The 23,018-nt window shown below is 37.9% G+C and overlaps 1 protein-coding gene across 1 annotated transcript in view; it reads right to left on the reverse strand.

Annotated features, from left to right (window-relative positions):
* The window catches only part of CUBN (cubilin), a 296,326-nt gene that overhangs the window by 207,847 nt on the left and 65,461 nt on the right, over positions 1-23,018 (reverse strand). Inside the window, exons 23-27 of the mRNA XM_070408021.1 lie at positions 20,985-21,177; positions 18,763-18,923; positions 17,390-17,571; positions 16,409-16,565; positions 12,956-13,143 (exon numbers count right to left, since the gene is read on the reverse strand). Coding sequence (XP_070264122.1) covers positions 12,956-13,143; positions 16,409-16,565; positions 17,390-17,571; positions 18,763-18,923; positions 20,985-21,177 — 881 coding nt within the window. The remainder of the gene's footprint in view (positions 1-12,955; positions 13,144-16,408; positions 16,566-17,389; positions 17,572-18,762; positions 18,924-20,984; positions 21,178-23,018) is intronic.

Below are 23,018 nucleotides of genomic sequence, written 5' to 3' on the forward strand. Positions count from 1 at the left end.
ATGCACACTGACCACCAGGGGGCAGACGGTTGACCAGTCGCTATAACATGCATTGACCACCAGGGGGCAGATGCTCTGATTGGTAGGTTAGCTTGCTGCTGAGGTCTGGCCGATTGAGACTGAGTGAGATGGGCCAGACGTGCTCTGGAAACCTCCCTGGCTGGCTAACCTCCCACGTCCATCCCCAGCCCCGATCGTGGACCAGTGGGGTCCCTCAGCCTGGCCTTCACCCTCTGGCAATTCAGGATGTCAAGAGCCGGTTTCGGCCTGATCCCACAAGCCAGACCGAGGGACCTCACTGGTGCACAAATTTGTGCACTGGGCCTCTTTGTTGAGTAAGAGTGGTAAAAGGGGACATCCCTGTCTTGTTCCTATTCTTAAGGGAAATAGTTTTAGTTTATGCCCATCAAGTATGATGTTGGCTGTAGGTTTGTCATATATGGCCTCTATTATGTTGAGGTCTGATTCCTCTATTCCCACTTTGCTGAGAGTTTTTATCAAAAAGGGGTGCTGGATTTTGTTAAGTGCCTTTTCTGAACCTATTGATAGGATCATGTGATTTTTATCTTTCAATTTGTTTATGTGATGTATCACATTTATTAATTTGTGAATATTGGACCAGTCTTGCATCCCTGGAGTAAATCCCACTTGGTCATGGTGTATGATCTTTCTAAAATATTGCTGGATATAGTACTCTTGGTTTCAGATCCTTGCTTTTTATTACCTTGAATACTTCATGCCATTCCCTTCTGGCTTGTAGAGTTTCTGATGAAAGATCAGTTGACAGCCTTATGGGTGCTCCTTTGTAAGTAACAGATTGCTTTTCTCTTGCTGCCTTTAAGATTTTCTCTTTGTCTTTAATTTTTGGCATTTTTATTATGATGTGTCTAGGTGTGAGCTTGTTTGGGCTCTTCTTTCTTGGAACTCTCTGTGTCTCCTGAACTTGTGTGACATTTCCTTTACCAGGTTAGGGATGTTTTCTGCCATTATTTCTTCAAACATGTTCTCTATCCCTTGCTCACTTTGTTCACCTTATGGAACTCCTATAATGCAAATATTGTTACATTTCATGTTGACCCACAGCTCCCTTAAGCTCTTCTCCTGTTTTTTAATTGCTTTTTCTTTTGGTTCTCTAATCGAGTGATTTTTTTCTACCCTGTCTTCTAAGTCACTGATCCAATCCTGAACTCCCCCTAATCTGCTGTGTATTCCTTCCAATCTGTTCTTTATTAGTGCTATGTCATTCTTCATTTCTGACTAGTCTTTTTCATAGTTTCTATATCTTCTCTCATGCTGTTGAGTACTCTTGTAATCATTATTCTGAACTCTATATCTGATAAATTTCTTATCTCCATTTCATTTAGCTGTTCTTCTAGAGAATTCTCTTGTTCTTTCATTTGGCTTTTTTTTTTCCTTTTCTTTTTGTCTCCTCATTTTGGCTGCCAGTCTCTATGCAGTCTCCATTTTCCATCCTTGGTTATCAGGGTTCTCTCCAGCTAGTCTTCATTTGTGATTCAGGATTGTTTGTCCATATTTTTGTTGTAATCCCAGTTTTGTCCTGGAAGAGTGTCATTGTAGCTTCCACTTACTGTGCCACCATTTTGGAACTCCATAATCCCTTTATATGTATTACCTAATTTAAAATTTCTCATGGTTCTATAATGCAGTGGTATTATTATCCCTATTATAAAGTTCTGGAAACTGAGGTATGTAAAAGTTTAGTAATTCAACATTTTAAAAGGCATAAACTCTTTGAGAATATTTTCTTGTTTCCTTCATTGGTAATTATTTATTTTTAAATAAGAATTTTTAAAGTCAAGTATATATTGAAGTCCTTATTCTCTGTAATAATAGAGAATAATGAAAACTATTTTAAGTTACAGTGATAATAGCAAGAAGTCCTGTAAGTCAAAGGAATCAACATATTTTTCATTATATTTCTCAACAGAGCATTTAGTACAATGAGTGGACTAAAATGTGAGAAGTGTCAAAATACATTAATGAAGTAGGCTTCAGACAGAAAGCAAGAGGGAAATTAAGTGTCTTAAGAAATAAACTATTAATCGTATCTCAACCTAAAAAAGTAAAGGCTCTTTATTTGCAAATTTCTCTATATCTGACGTTCTTCTTTTACATTAGAATTATTGCAAATAATGGCAGTGAATATTTATGTGTTTACTATGTGCCAAGCTTTATTCTGACTAAATATAGATAGATAGATAGATAGATCAATCTATACAGGGGTTGGCAAAGTATGTTTGTAGTTGTGAGTATGCAAAATAGAGTTAAATTTATTGTGATAATCATAATCTGCATGTTTCTTTCCATACCAACAACTGTAAACCTTCTTTTGCCCACCCTCATTTGAGCACAATATATATAGGTAGATATAGATATAGATATAGATATATACTCATTTACAATGATTATCCCATTTTATAGATGGGGAAAGTAAGGCACCTGGAAACTAAGTGACTTGCTAAAGGTTACCTGGCTATTGAGTGATGAGGTCTGGTTTAAACCCAGTCTATCTGGTTCCAGTCTTCAATCTTAAGCACTAGGTTAGACTGAACAAGTACAGAGACTACTGAACAAGGTTGTACATTCTATTGTATAGCTTGAGCACCTATAAGACATTCTCATTTGAGTGAGCAATAGATGAGTTACTAAATCTTTGCTTATTAGCCTCCCATAGTAGTGAGCAGATATAAGAGAGCTGGTTTAAGCAGTTCTAATTCTAGAGAATCCTCCAGAAAAAGACAGGAAGAGTCACAACAGAAAGAGTAGCGTCTGGAGTTGTTTCCAATTTTGGTTTATCTTTAAACCAACATATTTGGAAACTGAGGTCATTGTGTCTGAGATCTCTAGAGAATCATGTAACCAACAGTGATGTGTGCTGCAAACACAAACTATTTACATTTCACTTATTAGACAGGATGCAAAGTCTTTAAAAGATAAAAGAAATCAAAGTCCTATCAAGCACTGCATATATGGAGGGAGAGAACTTGGAAGAGAAAGAGAACAAATTCAGAATGATCAGAGCTTCTAAACAGACCAGACCAAGGCTCTGCCTGAGAGAGGAGGTCAGACCTCACAAGGGAAGAGCGGCCATTCATAAGTGACAGGTCACGGGGGATGGAGATGGCGTTTGCAAGAGAGAGAGGCTGTTATAAGGATAAGAAACAATAGATGTTGCCTAACTTACAACATACTCAGCCTAATCACACTTACACTGCCCAAGTGAATGTTTGAAGGCAGAATATGAATGACCACAAGGGAATTGTGCTCCCTCCAGAGAAGTGTGGGAGAATAATAAGAAACATTTCTTGAGTACTGAATATGTGCCAGGTGTGTAGATTATCTTATAACAATTTTGTGAGTAGGTGTACTTGTTCCCTTTATTTTACACATGAGTAAACTGAGGCAGCAAGATGTTAAACTCCATGCCGAAGGTCACAGCTAATGTGGCGAATCCAAGCTTTGAGCCTAGATGGCTTTAGAGCCCTCACTCCAGCTAGAAGGACCTGAGTCTGAATGGAGCTTCATATCCCCTAGACCAGTGGTTGGCAAACTTATTGGTCAACAGAGCCAAATATCAACAGTACAACAATTGAAATTTCTTTTGAGAGCCAAATTTTTTAAACTTAAACTATATAGGTAGGTACATTGTTATTAACTTAATTAGGGTACTCCTAAGGCTTAGGAAGAGCCACACTCAAGGGACCAAAGAGCCGCATGTGGCTCACGAGCCGCAGTTTGCCGACCATGGCCCTAGACAATGTAGTCTTAAGTATTCTTACTTATCTCAGTCCCAGTTCTCTTGTCTATTAAATGAGTGTAAAAATATCCAATTGCTGAACTATCCACATAACATGAGGATAAGCAATAATATTTATCAAAGAGTCTATAATGGTGTCTAGTACATAGTGGACATTCATTATTGTCATTCTCAAAATAAACATCTTAGATGTGAAGGAGAACTTTCTAGTATCTCATGAACTTAAAAGTTTCACTTATTTGTTTGAGAATAAAAATGAGAAAATTTTAGAAAATATCCCTAGAATAATGCTTTCCTAAGAATGTTCTGTGGAATACTAATGTCCAATAGATGTTAGTGAGTCAGAATTCTGGGCAAACACCAATCTGTGTGATGCTGCCTTTGGTGTCCCCCCAGGGGCAGCCCCACTCTCTCCCCTGCTTGTTACCCCTGTACGCAGTTCTAGAAGGCTTTATCCTAACATCCTTGTTTTTTTCACTGTATTACCTACCTCCCATCCAAACATTTATCCAATTCTATGGATTTTAGTTCCTAGGTGCTCTTGAGTCTGTCTATTATGGTCTTCCCCATACAAGGAGAAGAACTGCTATCACCTCTCTTTCCTGGACTGCAGCAACCCCTCACTGGATCTCCAGAGTTACCCTTACCTCCCTTCAATTTATTATGGAAACTGGAGTTTTTAAAAGTGTTACTCTGAGCAATCAATTTCTCTGGTCACACTTGAAGGATCTCTTGTTGTTCTTCAGGGGGTCACTGAAACTCTACACATGCCCACACTCTACGCTTGCAGGTCCCGCCCACCTGGAAGCTCACTGGACCTTAGCCCACTGGTCTTCTTTAAGGTCTGACAAAGATTCTCTCCTTGACCCAACTCTAGTCAGGCAGCCATCTCTACTAGGCCTCAAGCCTGGCCTATAAAAACTACAAACTCTCAGTGCAAATTATTCCATCCCCTCATTCCCCCACATTAAAGACTTAAACAGCTAATATAGTTGCTAACAGCTCTAGGCAGCATCCCTGGGATGCCCTATCCCCTTTAAAGTGCCTGCCTGAGGAAGCTCAAGACTGCCACCACCAGCCAACCCCAGAGGACAGGCCTTGACCACCTTTCTTAGAGCATCTACTGAAAAGGACTTAGAACTGTGCATCCTTCCTCTCTCCCTTTGAGAGGTACATGCATCTCCTACATTCAGAAGTGTCTTTCTCAAGGATCTGAAAACCATTCCTTTGAAATGTCATCATCAGAAAGAACAAGGTCCTGTCTCCCAGTCTCTGTGGGAGGAAGACTCCTATCTTCCATCATTGCCTAACTTGCAGCAGACTCAGCCTAATCACACTGACACTGCACAAGCCTTTGGAATTTTTCACTTCCCTGACTCTGCTGGAACCCCTGCTGTTGCCCTCCAGTCTCCCTCATTCTCCCTCTAAGAGTTTAGTTCATATTGGACTCCCTTCCCTATTGCAGCAGTATATTTCTTATTAAAATCTGTCCTTACCACTGAAACTAGTGTCTGGCTTTATCCTCAACAGTTCTTCAAACTCAACTTCCCTAACTTTCTTTCACATCTTGTTCAGTTATTATTCCTCAGGGCAACTTCCCCGACCCACAGATGAGCTGGGTTCTCCCGTTTCATGTCTTCAGAGCACCCAATAATATTCCCTAATAGCAGTTAACACAGCTTGTAATTAAATTTGTATGGTGTGATAAATTGATTAATACCTGTCTCCTCCATGAAAACAAGAAAAACTGATGCTGAAATAGTCAAATCATGGCCTATGTGTCTAAAATTTGACATATATTTAAATAACTGAATGAATGGATGAATGGTTAAATGAATGAGCAATGCATAGTTATGATAGTAACAGTTGGACGCAGTACCACAGCAAAAACTGAACAGAAAAACAAACCCTATTTGTGTTTTATCCAGCTTTTCCAGATTTATTAGAATTTCGGTCTCTTTATTTGTGAAACATCTATCAACATTTGTCAAAGAAAGAGCTATGGGGTTTCCGCATAGCTCCTTGGGATTTCCTCTTTCTCTGGGTTCTTGAATCACCATGTGGAAAGCAAGGAACACCCACACTGAACTCTGATGTCATTGAGAAATAAACTTGTATCAAGCATCTGAGAATTCAGGAGCCCTCCGCAACAGCTAGTATTACCTTCACTAACTACATATCACAGGGGCCCTGATGTTTTATAGTCGCAGTTGGAAACTGCTGCTCAGACTTAGAAAACATGGATGTAAGGTTGAAAGGTTCAGGGATATTGATATTTCCATCGATTCTTTCATTTAAAATGCATTCTTTTGTCATTGAAAGGAGGACATGGGAGTGTAACAAACAATGATATAAACATCTGGTGAACATGATGATATCAGCAAGAGGATTTGAATCTTATAAAGACTAGTGGGAAATGCATTTGACAGAAGTCACTGACATAATCAAGAGGACTAGAAAATGACATAAGTGAAAAGGGAAAAGGCACAGAAAGGCATGAAAGGGTGTAAAGGAAGACAATAGTGCCAAACAAGGAAAGGTAGGAGAGCGTTTAGAATCAAAATCTCAAAAAATTAAAGTAATCTGACATTTTCCCATAATGAGGTAAATATAATAACAGTATCACCAGGCCTTGATGAGACAAAGCATATAATTCTGCTCTACCAATGAAAAAATAAGACCTGTTGAAAAAAAAACTTTAGTGGTATTCAAAGGTAATATGTTAAGAGGATACTATTAAAATATTTATCTCTGTCCAGGAGAGAGTTATTTATTTATTTATTTATTTATGCTGATTTTATTTATTTATTTTTTATTGTCTAAAGTTTTACATATGTCTCCTTTTCCCCCAATTGACCCCCTCCCCCATCCCTTCCCAGCCCCGGCAAGCCCCCACCACCCCAGTGTCTGTGTCCATTGGTTATGCTAATATGCGTGCATATAAGTCCTTTGGTTTAAGAGAGCTGTCCTGGAAGAAGTGGGCTATAGAGAGTGGCCTCAAGTGCTGTACCAGGGCCTTGTGGGGGCCCCCAGAGATTTTGATTAAGTAGGTCTGGGGTGAGGTCTAGGAATATGTTTTTCTAACAAGATCCCCAGGTGATTCTGGAATGCAGCCAGATTTAGCAGCTAGTTGTAGGGACTTGATCTTCTAGTATCAGCTTCTTCCTCAGTAGAGACTACAGATTTTTATAGAGAAAAAAGTGGAACAAAAAGAGATAAACAGGGGTGACCATGGGAGATCATTTCAACCATCTAGACATCTCTCAGATGTCTTTTTCTGGAAAAAAGCATGGCACCTGATAAGTTCTTTTTATGCTCTCCTCTCCAGAAAGTCAATAGTGAAGAAAAGTGCTACCCTGGACTAATTCTGGGTTTAGTCTGAGTGTGTACCTGCAACAAATAATATAAACCAGCAACGAAATGGTGGCTAATGCAGAAGAAGAGACCAAAAGAGAAGAGTAGGTCGATTTCCTCAGAGCCTGAATGATGCACACATCATCACCAGCCTCAGGTTTTAAGGAGCCAGACTTCAAAAGGAGACAGGAGTCCATGAACTCCAAACATTAACAATGAAAGAAAAGAGAATCAATGAAAAAGGGAAAGAATTTTTTTAATGACAAATTCTAAAAAAATTAAATTCTGTCCACAAAATCAGGGATAACTTTTACAACAATAAAAGGGGAAACCTCTGAAAAAAATCAATTAAGAGGCTACACAGGAGCTTCCTGATCATTTTCTGAGCACACATACAAATTAGCTAAACTGTGGGAAACAGCTCAGTTAGAGGAAAGAATGTCTATTTTTTAAAGCTATCATTAGGGCAAAAGGAAGATACAAATGTAGATTGAGCTGACACCTGCAGAAGATAGCATACCATGATGAAGAGGAAGTGGAAACTTGCCTGGTATGATTTTGAAACTGGAAGAAAGACAATGAAGTCCAATTTATCTGACAGTCAATCCTTTAAATGAAATTTTTCAGGTTGAAATGAATTACATCCTCTAGTACTGAAAGGTACAATCACTACAGAACTAATTTTGTAATCTTGCTGGATGTGTGTAACAAATGTCTTAGGGTGACAGCAGAATCCATGCCCTGCTCACAGAGTCTGCCTCTGCCCACACATGTGATCAGTGACCAGAGAGATCTGTGATCTGCTCATGCTGCCTGGAGGGGCACCCGTCCCTAAACAGGTTACATCCATGCCTTTGCTATCAGGCTCAACAAGATGAGCCACCTGTGCAGTAATTTATTGATAAGGGAAAGACTAGTTGCTTGTAAGTTCTTGAGGTAAACAGTCATGATGTGGATTAGTCGGTTGTAGTCCTGTGCACCAAAAAGCTGCAGGTTCGATCGATCCCTGGTCGGATGAGTGTGGGAGGCAACCAATGATGTTTCTCTCTCATCTCTCATCTCTCTCTCTCTCTTTCTTCTCTCTCTTTCTGAAATCAAAAAGCATATCCTCAGATGAGGATTTAAAATATATGTAGAGCCATGGCTGGGGAGGCGATGTTGAAACTGAAATTGTGAGGTTGCAAAAACTCAGAGGAAGTTTGGAGGGAGAGAGATGGGAATGGTGTATGCAATGCAGGGAGAAGCCACAAAGCAGCAAGACAGAGAAGAGAATCCACTACGCTGCCTCTGTTCCTGCCCTCTCCTAGCTTTTTCATTTACTCTGTGTGCCAGGAGGTTTCTTACTTTCCTCAGAGTAACAGTCCTTTCACAAACACTAATCTTTTCTACATGGTTTAGTCTGAGTGTGTACCTGCAACAAATAATATAAAACAGAACAATGAAACACAGGACTGCCAGAGGTCTGAAGGAAAAAGTAGTCAAGTTCCAAAATGTGGGAAACATTTATTCTGGAACTTCAAAGATGAGTAAGATTGACAGTAATTTTTTTTTGAAAAATTCTAAATTAGACGCTAAAAATAATTTATCAGCAATTAGCGGAGAAAGGGGCGATTATAATAAATGGCCATGCTTATCTGTGGAGAAGCCATGCTAAAATAACACATTTCTCTTTGTGAGGGTGTCACTAGAGTGGTAGACTAAGGGCTTCATGGCCACTCCTTCACATCACCTTTGAAGGGGAAAGAAAATTAGGAAAGAGTGTAAAGATAGAGGTGTGTAGTATTACAGCTAAACGCATCCGCCTGGAGCCACAGAACCTGTTGGAAAGACTAGCTTTGCCCCTTATAATCTTTGTGATGGTGGATAACCTGCATTTACCTCAATTGTCTCACCTGTCAGATGGGTATGTTTCCAACATTAGAGGGCTGGTGTCTAATTACCTAGCAAATAATAACTGCTCAATAAAGATCAGCTGCTATTATTACCAAGTTGTTTAAATGGTGCTATTGTAAAAGTGTTCAATAGTAGATACTCTTAACCAAAGAAACCTATCATTTTGGAGTATTTGAAATAAGCATCATCCAATGGCCAATGAGTCTATGTGCAAATGAATAATGCTCTACAGACCAGAGTATCAGGATTTAGAGGAGTCATGAAGTGATGGAATTCTCAAGCAAAACAGTCAAATGTAACTTACGAGGAGTAATATCCTGGAGATGGCTATAAAGCCATTACAATTCATGTAAAAGTGACCTGGAGATTATAGGTCTTACTATAGTCCAACATTATGACCTGACTGACAATAAACTCATTTAACCTCAGCCTACAACACCAGACGTATGTGAACCAGATGACATAGTCCCAGCATACCTGGTCCTGAATAGGTTAGTTGGAGTGTTGCATCCAATCCTGGGCCACATTTTGAGAGACACTGACATACAAGAGAACAGGCAAAGGAAGGTGTCCCATGAGAATTTGTCACTTGAGGACCAGTTAGGGAAATAAAGGATAAGGATTGGAGAAAAGAGGCCAAGACTTAATGATTTTCTAGACAGAACTCAGACATTGAATTCTTGGACTTAGACTTCTACATTTACTCTCTCCCCTTCACGCCCCTTCACACTACAGCCTTGTTCCTGCTCCCACCATCCCTCAAACTGGGCTCTGCCCACAGTCATGCTGGTCTCCAAGGGACTCTGCTCAACCCTGACCTTTCTTGACCCCTTGGGAGAATCTCACCTTATTGATCCCTGTCACATTCTATTATACTCTCTTCCTTCAGCTTCCATAGCATGATAACCTCCTAGTTTTCTTCTTTCCTTTCCTTCCTGTTGATCTATAACACGTGCTCTGGCCTCCCTGTACATCTCTGTGATGATTTCTCCCAAATCCATCACTTCTGTTTGTATAGTCAGTCACCTGTAACAAATCTCCTCTTCCACATGGAGACTCAGACTCAAAGCAAAAATGACAAAGTGAAATCAAGTTGTAAAATATAGGAATAATTCTTAAAGTTAGCTTTCCATAACTGTATAAGCAATATGGTGTTACTCCTTTAAACAAATGACCCTTCCTCCCACTGAGTATTTTACTTCCAAAGCTCAATCATTTTGTTTTGCCCAGAAGACAAAATATTGAAGGATGGATTAGATTCCCAGTAGGCTCCTTAGGCGCCCATACCCCTCAGTAAAGTTGGGCACAATGTCCTACCAGCACCTAATCAAGTCCTTTCAGAGTTTCAGTTTTATTAATTCAACATTAAGCAATGCTGGCTGTAGTAATGGTCGCTCAATTTAGACTTGGCTAAGTCACTTGAAATAATAACTACAAGTTATTAAAATAATGAAAATAGATTTTGTGTTTGTGGTTCTGCTCTCCTTAAATGGTTATTTGTGCTTTTATATTTCCCTCCTGGACCAGCCACTGCAGAGATCACTCTTTCTTTAAGCCCCTTGGCTTAAAGAAATGGAAAAAAGTCACCTCCCTCTGGCAACAGCATCATTCTTTGGAAGCCTTTGCTGAACTGGTTCTCGTTCTGTATTTTTGCTGCTTTCACCATCCATGTTGCACAAGATAGATGGCATGCCTGTAACACCTTCTATGAAGGGCCTCTCATAAGCTGCTCTGCAGTTACTGGAACAAATAATTTTTATTTGACGGTTTTCAAATGCCTCCAAAAATTATCTGATGGACCTTGTTACCATGCCATCCTCAAGTAAGTCCAGTGAGATGGAGTCCAGTCCCTGGAGAGGTTTCCTCTCATTTCCTCCCCACTCTTTCTGCCTAAGCCTCCTTCAAAGTCCAGTTCTGAGCTTCCTCCTTTCTGCAGCTTTCCCCATTGTGCTTTCTCACACCACAGCATGGCGCCTAGAATACTGCAGCACACACAGCGCTCTGCAAGGCCATCAGTTCTATTCTGGTTTGTGCCCAAGGTGATAGGATTGCTTTGACTATGTAGGGCTTATACCAAAAGGCCAGTTTGGAATTCAGTTATTTCTCACTAATTAATAGCTGTCATTAGGCTGATCCTAAAATATGTCTGTGATACTCGATTTAACCTTAACTTACTGAGATCCTTTAAGATTCCCAACTCTCTAATCACTGCCTGGGTCACAAAGTGAGTAGAAGATGGCTCCTACCTTTACAAAACTCAGAGTTCCAGGGGCATGTGGACACAGTCACAACCAGAAAAATATAATACGATAAACTACTGTGCTTGTGGTACGATAAAGGTCTTTAACATCAACTTTTCATTTAATTTTTAAAGAATGATCAAGATCTTGCTACATGAAGAAAAAAAAAAGAGGCTACTCCTGATAAATGGAATGAGACAAGCACACCATTATCAAGTGTGTAAAGACTAATCACTAGATCAAGGAAAGGGGACTTTAAAACCATTGTCAAGTTTGTGCTTATAAGTTTGTTTTATGTTGTGTCACATTTTGAATACCACAATGGTTAGTATTTCTATAATATTGTTTTCTAAATATAAAGCAAGGTTTTCTTTAACCTATAAAATTATCCCTCAGAAACAAGGTAATCCTTATTATAGAACCTCAGAAAGCCTCTCAGAGTACAGGCAGTTTCTCTTATATGTTTTGAAAAAGAAATGTGCTATTTGGAAAAGATATGTTAACCTGAAACAACCTCAATCAAAGATACTTTTTTAAAGAATTGGTAAAAAGAGAGTTAAACTTTTTTTTACAAGGATAAAGTATTTTTTCCTGAGAATATGTCCTCAACATTACAAATGCTGGATGTTGGAAGTCTTTACAAGCAAGGCTTCTAAAAATCATTGATCACCTTAAAAAATAAACACTACCTCATCGCCTTGTGGTCAGGTGGTATAGGGGAATGCCCTAATGTTATCAGAGTTGGTACTTCACTTCAGGAAAGATTCCTAGTGAAAACATCATACTGTGGATTCAAAAGTATTATATATTAACAATGTAAATGGATATAAAGTTGATGTATTAGATGACTCAAAAGTGATTTCATTAAAAAACTAGATGTCAAAATATATGTAAATTGTTTGAGTAAAATTGCTTTATGAAGTGTGAGAGTAGAAATCAATATTTCTAAATTAACATATTATCTCATAATTTTATATATGAATGCATAATTACATTAATAAGTAGCTGCCTAACTTTACAATCTGTAGCCCTAAAAATGTTGCATATAAAATATATAACAATTTTGTAAATAAAATATCATAAAAATAGCAGATTACCTCATATTTTGGGTTCCCTAATTTTCAAGCAATTTTTATTGTATAGTATTGTACCATATATGGAGAGTTGAATAAGTGTCACTGGTGGTCATTATTACAACAAATAGAAATTTCTGTTTTACAAAAAGAAAAGCCAACTAAGTGAGTATAAATTTAAATAAAAACAAAAATCTAAATCATGATTCTTAATTTCAGGCAAATTAAGTATTAAATAAGGCTGTGACACCCAACATATTTCTGATCTCTTGTTTATAGAGAACAAACATAAAAACAACAAACCAAAAATAGAAGTTATTCTTCCCCTTCTGCATTATTTAATTAACATGAGGTCGGTCAGTCTGAAATTTACAACGAAGCTAAAAACATAGATAGTTCTTTGTGCATATAATTTAAAAACTTAAATATCTTTAATATTACAATGATGCAGCAAAAATGGCATGAAATATTCCTGCTCAAACACCATGGCTAGTGGTGTATTAAAGATGTGTAAGTCAGGGTTAGGGATTCGGTTCTTCAAGGCATGATGCCTTCTAGTTTGGCTTGCCTAACTTTATTTGAAAATACAGTAATATACTCAACTTCAGAATACATACCTCTAAATAGTCATGGGAGCAGTTTAGGTGATTTTCCAATTCAAATTCCAAAAATGTGTAATTCACAGTGTTGCCAGTTGTTGCTTGGATGGTCCAGTTGCAACGCTGATTGTCAGAATAGGGATTTGGATAATGTATACTCTCTAGGATGCCATAGGTTCGATTCACAATCATCACGTTCTCACAGGCTAGAAAAAATAATCATGATTGTTAATAACCACCATCAAATATGTCAAAATTACTCCAAGATGTGTGTGATATTGCCTTTAAAAACTCTAGTTTTAAAATATATATATATATATATATATATATATGCTTTGAATAAATATTAATTCCAATGGCTTAAATCTGAAAAGAAAGAAATATCAGTAGAGCTATCAGCTGTTAAAGTGTGTATACATTTTTTTTGGACACCCAGTATATTTGGTGTGGCATATTTATAGTGAAAAGGTTTCCATTTAGAACAAGGTAAAATGTTGCGTAAGTGAATTCAGCAACTTGAAACTGTCATGAAAACTGCCCATGTTAGAATGGACATCCAATTCCTGTGAATCCATGGGAAGCTGAATAGCTCAGCACTACTCAGAGATCTGTTTGTTTAGAGAAGTGTGTTAAACATTCTATGCTTCTGTTTTTCTAACTTTAACATTTGGAAGGGACAGAAATCTTGACCTTTAAATCCAACAGTTTAAAAACACAAAGTTCTATGTGAATGCTAAACATAAATAACAACATGGCTTTGTTGAATTCAAAAGTCAGCATGTAATTCATAACAAAGGCTCCGTTATGCCTGTAGTTAGTCATCAGGAAGTACCAAAGGCCTAGAGGGAATGCACAGGATTTGAAGAAAAATGAAAATCTTAAATGTTTAAAGCAGTCTTCAATCCAATGGTGGCATTTTCTTCAGCTTAATTTTCAACAAGACTACACTAGGTACCTCTAGACTAGGTATGGCTTGTCCTGCCAGGGCCAAATTCAGCCAAACCTAATGACTGAAGGCATATGCATGCCTTTTCTCAAGCCTTTCTTATATTATCTGTATGAAATGGAATACAAGAGAATGGCAAAACAAATGTTATATTGAAAAGGTTGTCTCTGAAGACTGTGGTTCATATATGCATTCCTACCACAATACAGCTTCCTGGCAGGTGGCTGGAACACCATTTATAAACTTTGGTTTGAAAATGATACACTTGTGGCTCTTCAAAAAACCTTCTCTTGCTAAAGCAGGGGTATTCAAACTATTTGTCTTTGAATATTTTTAGGTAACACTTTTGTCCACACAGGATTTCCAAAGAATGATTTTGTGATTTCAGATGCCTGCAAAAAATGACACCTATTAGGCAGACAGGTATCATGTGCCTCACTGACAACAAAACAGGGCAGAGGAAAATGTATTCATTAACCACGTGGGCTGTTCTCGGTGCTCAAAAATTATACTATGTGCCAGCCTCTAATTTCAAATGGCAAATTATATGGAAAAACTCACTGGTTCCTCTGATTTTTACTTTTAAGGATGTAAGTGCACTAAATTACTTATTTAGTGTTCTGAAATGATGGGAGAGGATAAAATATCATAGAAATAAAAGGTAGCTGAGAAACAAATTAAGATAGCAATAACAAAACTGGAAATACGATTTTATGCTCAACCAAACAGATATATCCCTGCTGGAATCTGGGAGGCCTTTTATGCACTAATGATGAATTTCTGAGGAACAAAGCTTTATATCATTAAACCTTAGTATTCAAAACTAGAGCTCACTCTAACCCCATATATAAGTGAGTGTGAATCCTCAAATTCACACAGAATCAAAGTTAAACATTAATCCTCTCAACTAATTGGAAGGGATATTGTATACTGATTATGATTTTGTGACTTTCGGTTCTATTTTTAGGTAATTGTGTCAAAATTATGGGTAAACATAGATTTAATGGGGGCAAGGAACTGTATTTTCAAAACACAAGTAGCCCTGGCCGGTGTCACAATGGTTAGTGTCAGCCCACACACAAAGGGTCGCAGTTGCGACCAGGTCAAGGGCACGTACATGTACCTGGGTTGCAGGTTTGATCCCCAGCCCCAGTTGGGGTGAGTGTGAGAGAGGCACAATTGATATGCCTCTCTCACACTCTCTCCTTCTCTCTCTCTCTCTTCCCCCCTTTCTTCCCTCTATCCCTCCCTCCCTCCCTCTTTCCATCCCTTCTACTTTCTCTAAAAATCAATGAAAAAAAATATCCTCAGGTGAGGATTAAGAAAATATAAAAACATACAAGTAAAGTGTTTATTAGATAACATAAATTCAAGAAAACCTTGTTTGTTGAATGTTCATTTTAAAGCTAACTTTAGAAAGTATTTAATTCTAGAGCTAGAAGGGAGCTTTCACAATCACTGAATTTAATCTCCTTTCTTTAAGAGAAAAAAATCATGGAACCCAGAGAAGAAAAGTGACCTTCCCAGGCAGGACAAACCCCTGAGCCCCTGGACTTCTGTTCAATACTCGTTTAATCCCACCAGATTGCCTCATGGGAAAGCAGGTTTTAAAATGGCATCTCGCCGAAACCGGTTTGGCTCAGTGGATAGAGCGTTGGCCTGCGGACTGAAGGGTCCCAGGTTCAATTCCGGTCAGGGGCATGTACCTGGGTTTTGGGCACATCCCCAGTGGGAGATGTGCAGGAGGCAGCTGATCGATGTTTCTAACTCTCTATCTCTCTTCCTTCCTCTCTGTAAAACACCAATAAAATATATTTTAAAATGGCATCTCTACAAAGACCAGATTTTTCTCCAATAAAGAATGTGTCTACTCTACGTGTGACTCACAAGGACCATAGTTTTCCTTAATAAAATTAATACCTTTTGAAATGCATGACCAAAAAAAATGTGTTAGAAACACTCTGTACAATGGAATAATGTCTAATGAGAGGATCTTAATGTTTGATACAAATAAAAACCGATTAGCTGTTAACCTGTTACACTGATCTTTAGCTGAATTGCAACTGTTTCAGCATATTAAATACTCCTCTAAGTTTCTATAGCTTACCACATGCTTTAGTCAGATGATAAATTTAATGCATAAGCATTTCTTCCCTAATAGAGTTACATTTTTCTCAATAAGGAGATAAGATTTATTTTAATGGTTCAAACCAATGGCTTATACTTATTTCCGTTGGTTTCATTCATCAAAAGATTGAGACCTGCCCTGGCCAGGTTGTTTAGTTGGTTGGAGTGTTCTCCCATACACCAAAAGGTTGCCGCTTCGCCTGGGTCCCTGGCTGGGATGAGTACAGGAAGCAGTTGATTGATATTTTTCTCTCATATAGATGTTTCTCTCTCTCTCTCTCTCTCTCTCTCTCTCTCTCTCTCTCTTTCCTCTCTCTGAACATATCCTTGGATGGGGATTTAAAAATATATATATTGAAGACTCCTACGGGCAACAAGCAGCCAGTATACATACTTACTCTGGTGGTATTTGGCCAGGAAGCCACCTCCTTGTTGGCCTTCATCCGTCCTCAGTTTTAAAAACATGCTGTCTCCACTAGAACGAATTAGAGGCGGTTTCTCATCCCCACAAAGCTGAGTTAGCAGGTGAGAGCTGGTACCTGGACCATCATATACCTTTAATAAAACATTTTAAATGTCAAATGATTATGGCTATACACATTATATAAAGGCCTCTGTAAATCTCAAGAACTGGAAAAAGAATATACATATGACATAACAAAAGAATAACCCTGAATCAAAATATCTTTAAAATTATAGCTAATTATCTATAAACTTGGGCCATGAACTCTGGCCATTTCGCCATGGCAGTATATAGTTGTGTGTGAACCCAGGTTGAAATCTGAAGATTGAAAAATAAAAGATTAATACATATTTTGAGACCATAACTGTTATCAGTAGTCTTCCTTGCTTTTTTAATTTTATACTTTATAATTTATAACACTTTAATAAATTTTAAAATGTAGATTGTTTTTAATGGAAAAACCTGAATAGCTGGTTCTACAAAAAGTTGTACCTGGAGGACTTCAATTATCCTCTCTAATTCACCAATAAAATCCTCTATATTGTTATTTTGCACTACATATATAGAAAGTACATTGATAATAATTATGATAAATCTCATAACCCCTTTTAGTAGTCTTATATCCTAATAGTCCATATTTCATATATTTTAATATCTTAGCATATATATCTCATATTTAATGTATTTTAATACTTAAATATATAAATATCAAGTCATTGAGTAATACATGCTATACTTAGAAGACAAATCATTTTCATAAAATTTTCTTTTAATTTTTTATTTTGCTTAAAATGTTTATGTGGATGTTTTGTTTAAATGTTCTCCTTTCTCAAATCTCAAAAATAAAAATAAATGCATTTATGTGTGTTGGGCAAGGAGGAAGCAGTGAATGATACAACCGAAACTGTATACATACGGCCAAATAATCTAGAGTGCAGTTAGGATGATGCTCCAAGTGAAACTCTTCAAATTCCAGTTCAAACGGGCTGCCCTGGCTGGCTTTCAGCCACCAGTAGCATTCGGAGCTGTGGTAATAGGGCATCGGGTAGTTGGGAGATGTGAAGGTGCCAGTGGGAGTGGTGAGATTGCCCCCACAACCTACAGGAGAAAGAGATGGAATGATGCATAACTTTCTTTCTGGTCACAGTGAACCTTCTTGTCTATATCAAACTGGTGCTACTATTACTCCCCTTTAAGCCAAAACAAAACAACTACATCACCAAAGAGTAGCTAGCCTAGAATCTTAATTCATGTCAATCTGTGTACTTTTCTTTTCCTAACCAAGATGACCAGTTTGATTAAATATACCAGGGAATCAAACCATCTTTCCTTACTTTGTATTTCAAAAACAAAAGGCTGCTGTGAATTCAGAAGTACTTACAATGTTGAAGTTTATTACAAACTAGAGGCCCAGTGCACAAAATTCATGCACAGGAGCAGGGATGTGGAGGGGGGGGGTGGCGGGGGGGGGGCGGGGGGAGGCCCTCAGCCTGGCCTGCACCCTCTCACAATCTGGGACCCCTCAGGGGATGTCCAACTGCTGGTTTAGGCTCAATCCTGCAGGGATCCCACAGGGATCGGGCCTAAACTGGCAGTCGGACATCCCTCTTGCAATCCAGGACCGCTGGCTCCTAACTGCTCACCTGCCTGCCTGCCTGATCACCCCTAACCACTCTGCCTGCCTGCTTCATCACCCATAACCACTCACCTGCCTGCCTGATCACCCCTAATCACTCTGCCTGCCTGCCTGATTGCCCCAACCACTCTTCCTGCCTGCCTGATTGCCCCTAACTGCTCACCTGTCTGCCTGATTGCCCCTAACTGCTCACCTGCCTGCCTGATCACCTCTAACTGACTCTGCCTCAGCCCCCACCACTGCAGCTTCATCCAGAAGGATGTCTGGAAGGTCATTTGGCTGTCCGGTCTAATTAGCATATTACGCTTTTATTATTATAGATCAGTGGTTCTCAACCTGTGGGTCGCGACCCCTTTGGCAGTCGAACGACCCTTTCACAGGGGTCGCCTAACACCATCCTGCATATCAGATATTTACATTACGATTCATAACAGTAGCAACATTACAGTTATGAAGTAGCAATGAAAATAATTTTATGGTTGGGTCACAATATGAGGAACTGTATTTAAAGGGCCAAAAGGTTGAGAACCACTGTTTATAGGTAGTAATCACAAGACACAGATGGAAAAATATGGATAAGAGTATGGCAATACAAGAACCAAGAAACCAACCCAATTGGACTCACCAATAAAAGATGGTTCTTTGATCTTTACCTGTTAATGATCCATCCCAGTAAGCTGAGAATCCAGAACTTGAGACAACGATGTCACTCTTAAATTGCAACCATAATTTATTGCTGTGAGAGATGATTCTTGGAGGTGTAGTTGAGCCACAGTATTTTCCCAGGAGTGGTGATGTTTCATAGCCTCCATCTCTGTGACAAAATGCAGATGTAAACATTCACCAGGTTATTGATAATATTACTGAATAAACATTTAACATATTTGAACTTTCAGATTGCAAACACATTAATTTGTGTCAATCAATATTTCTCAAAAATACTCTAAAAACATCATTTTAAGTTTTCAATTTATCAAATAGTACTTGAATAATTTAATAAAGAATAACCATCAGTTATGGTTGGCATAACATTTTATATAATCAATGGCCAACTGAAAAAAAGTGTTTAGTCTTCTTCTCAAATAAAGTGTCTGGCAAACGCCAGAGAGCACCAGACAGAAAACTCATAATTATTAAAAGTATAAACAAATGTTGCTTAATTTTACAGAGAAGCCTTAAATGTTTTTCTTCTAAATAATGTTTCTTTTATGAAGATTTTCAAATTTTACTATATCATATTTGACTTATATAGCAACATGTTTTAATTAAATTTTATTTTTCCCATCACCATTTACCCCCCTGTACCCTCTTCCACCTCCACCCACCCCTCACTGCTCCCCCGCAATCATCACACTGTTGTCCATGTCAATGAGTTATTTTCCTTTTTTTCTTTTTGTACCATATGATTTCACTCATATGTGCAATCTAATGAACAACAGAACTAACTAGCAAATTTTTAAAAATAATTCTTTCCTCAATAACTTTTGGGTTCTTAACTCTAGTTTATAATCTGTAGTGGTGTTTTTGTTTTTTTTCCCCCTTGTTAATCTTCACCAGAGGATATTTTTCCATTGATTTTTAGAGAAAGTTGAAGGGAGGGGGAGAGACAGAGAGAGAGACACATTGATTGGTTGCCTCCCTCAGGCGCTCCGACCAGGGCCAGGGATTGAGTTTGCAACCGAAGTAGGTGCCCTTGACCAGAATCAAACTCAGGGTCCTTCAGTCCTTGGCAATGCTCCATCCACTGAGCCAAACCAGCTGGGGCTGTAGCTCTTTTGGACCTGGAGAGTATAATCCTAAGCGAAATAAGCCAGTTAGGGAAAGAGAAGTATCACATGATCTCATTCATATGTGGAATTTAATGAACAAAATAAACTTGAACAAAATAGATCCAGAGACATAGAAGCATGGAACAGACTGATGAATTTCAGAGGGAAGGCAGGTGTGAGAGTGGGTGGGGTGGGGAGAGATTAACCGGAGCAGTTATATGCATATATGCATAGTCCTTGGACACAGATCATAGTGTGGTAAAGGCCTAGGAGGTGTGGGTGTGGGGTGGCGGGAGTCAATCAGAAAACAACAACAAAGGGAACATCTGTAATACTTTCCACAATAAAGATGATTTTTTTAAAAATATGATTCACTCAATATAAAAGTTCAATGGTTAACTGTTATAAATTAAGACAATTATGTTATTTTAGCATGATATAGTACAAGTATGACTTTTTTAGTACCTTACTTTATATCATAGCATAAAATTTACCATAAAATAGTATAAGATTTTAGGCTTTTGAAATGCCAATAAAATATTTAAAACTGATGCATGCCAAATTTAACTCAATTAAGCTAACTTACCTTTACTATAAATATAACTTTTTAAACACATTCTTTCAAAGAATTAAAGAAAAAATGTCATGCACTGAAATTGACAAGCCTAGACTTATTACTTAACACAAAAAACTTTGTGAAAACCTTAAGATAAGGTTGCTGTCTTAGCATCATTTTGTGATCTAATTAGACTAAATGGACACTGAACAGACTAAAATGTAAACTAATTTTATATAAAGTAGATATGCAACAATAACTAGTATCTAATTTCAGAGTGAAAGTATATTTGTTTACTCTGCCCAAATAAAATCTGGAGTTTATTTTCAAATACTTGCAATAAAAGAATCACTTCAAAATAATTGGAATCTTATGCAATTCTCTGTTTTTCTTCTGGTAAGTCAGGCTCCAAATGAAAAACATTATGGCTTATAAGAAAGAGAACTGCAAGGAGTTTTATAGAGAAAATCTATATATTTTCCTTAACCTTTCCAGGAAAGATTGTGAATGGAAATAATGAAAAGCATTATGATAAAACAAAGGTGCTTACTTAATTTCCACAAAATCTCCTAGACATTTTCCACCAAATTCCTCCTCCAAGGAGAAGTTTGTGAAATGCAATGCAATCTGTTGGCTGGTTCCCACTGTGATCCTATAAATGCACTGCCAGTTGTTGGGGTAATTATTGGGGAAGTTTGGAGAAGTAAATGTACCAGATTCTTCTGTATAGTCTTTCAAGCATACTGTGAAAAGAAATAGACCACAAGAGAGAAAATAAAAAATATTATGCTACATTTCATTCACAAGACATTCAGTAATACACACTTGATTAATTTGTGCCAATGTACTTGATTTTTAATAGGCTGTTTTGGAAAGTTCAAAGAGTAATTTCATTTCAAAATGAAGTTTTGAATTCAATGGCAAAACAATTTTTAGTAGTAAACCTAAGCTAAGTAGTGTAAATTTGTTATATATTTCAAAAGTAAACAAATGTTTATGTTCTTGCAAGTGTTGTAATGTTTCTAATTCAGGCAAATTACTATGAACATTATAAATTGGACTCAACTACAGAAATCATAAAGGGGGCTTAGAAATAATTTAGTTCTGTTCTCTTTTTCACAAGCTTCATTTCAAATGGTTTTAACCGAAGCATGCACTTATGAGAAATGACAAAGCAGGTACCTCAGTCATAAGAGTGAAGACTAGGAGATGAGACTCAGATCAGAGTGACCATGAATCAATGCTCAGCTCAAATGCTGATAAGCTATGCAACCTTGGGCAAGTTACTTCACCTCTCTGAGCCTCATCTCTAAAATGGAGATGGTAACTATCTTTGAGTACACATCTCAGGCTTAGAGACAATGCAATTAAAGGCCTTGGCACATGGCATGTGTTCAATAAATGGTAGTAATCATTATTAGGTTTCAAAATAGACCAGAAAGGTATAAGAAAAACAGAGCACAAATTATGGGGAATAAATTAGATCACACAAAACGTTTAGATAATACTTGGACAATTTTATGTCCTAAACAAATATTAACTGTTCTACTTTAAGAGTTTTAACTTTAGCCCTAACCAGTTTGGCTCAGTGGATAGAGCGTCAGCCTGTGGACTGAAGGGTCCCAGGTTCACTTCCTGTCAAGGGCATGTACCTTGGTTGCTGGCACATCCCCAATAGGGGGTGTGCAGGAGGCAGCTGATTGATGTTTCTAACTCTCTACCCCTCTCTCTTCCTCTCTGTAAAAAATCATTAAAATATATTTTAAAAAGAGTTTTAACTTTACCTTTTCAGTCCTTCAGACTCCATATTTATTAACCAACCCACTCAACCTCTTATGCTCTCCAAATATGAGATATTTTCCAAAGAAAATCTGGTTTCAGTGCATTTTAATGTATATTCAATTAAACCCAGTAATAACATAAATCCAGGGTCCAGGAGTAGACACAGATCTACTGAAATGTTTTGGGGGAGAATGCAGTATTCTACTTAATCCTGAGTAAAAAAAGAAAATGAGGATGTTTAGGTATGCTATTTCCCTGGTCACTGTTGTGTAATCATACTCAGAGTAACAGAGAAACCACTGATATTGAGAGCACAGAGACATATAGCAAATATAGGCTCTACTACCTCCGTATAGCCCTCAGAGCACCAGGCATTCACCAAATCTCTGGTTTACTTGGCTTGAAGCAGCAAGCAATCAAGGCTTTACTGTATTGAAGGAATCAACAGTGATATTTAGCTTCAAAGATGAATGTCATATACTTTTCTATATATTTGTATCATCTGCTAGGATATTACTTGAAGGAGGAAAAAGAGGAAGAAAGGGAGGGAGGAAAAAGACAGGGAGAAGGCAGGCGAGGGAGGGAGAGGGATCAGGGAGAGAGAAGTGGGAGAGAGGTGGTAGATTAAGTATTTCAGACCCAGTAATAAGTATTACTAAGATAAAAATTCATGGATCCCATGGACATTAAGTAAAGGCTATGACTCTGAGCTGGCAGAACTGAGACTCATTGACCACCCCGACATTCAGGTAGCTTCAGCCAGTAAATCAAATATCTAGAGCAAATTATCTGTTCATGTCAT

Source organism: Myotis yumanensis, unplaced genomic scaffold (genome assembly GCF_028538775.1).
Source record: "Myotis yumanensis isolate MYYU_CA2020_CCGP unplaced genomic scaffold, mMyoYum1.0.hap1 SCAF_1, whole genome shotgun sequence".
Classification (NCBI taxonomy): Eukaryota; Metazoa; Chordata; class Mammalia; order Chiroptera; family Vespertilionidae; genus Myotis; species Myotis yumanensis.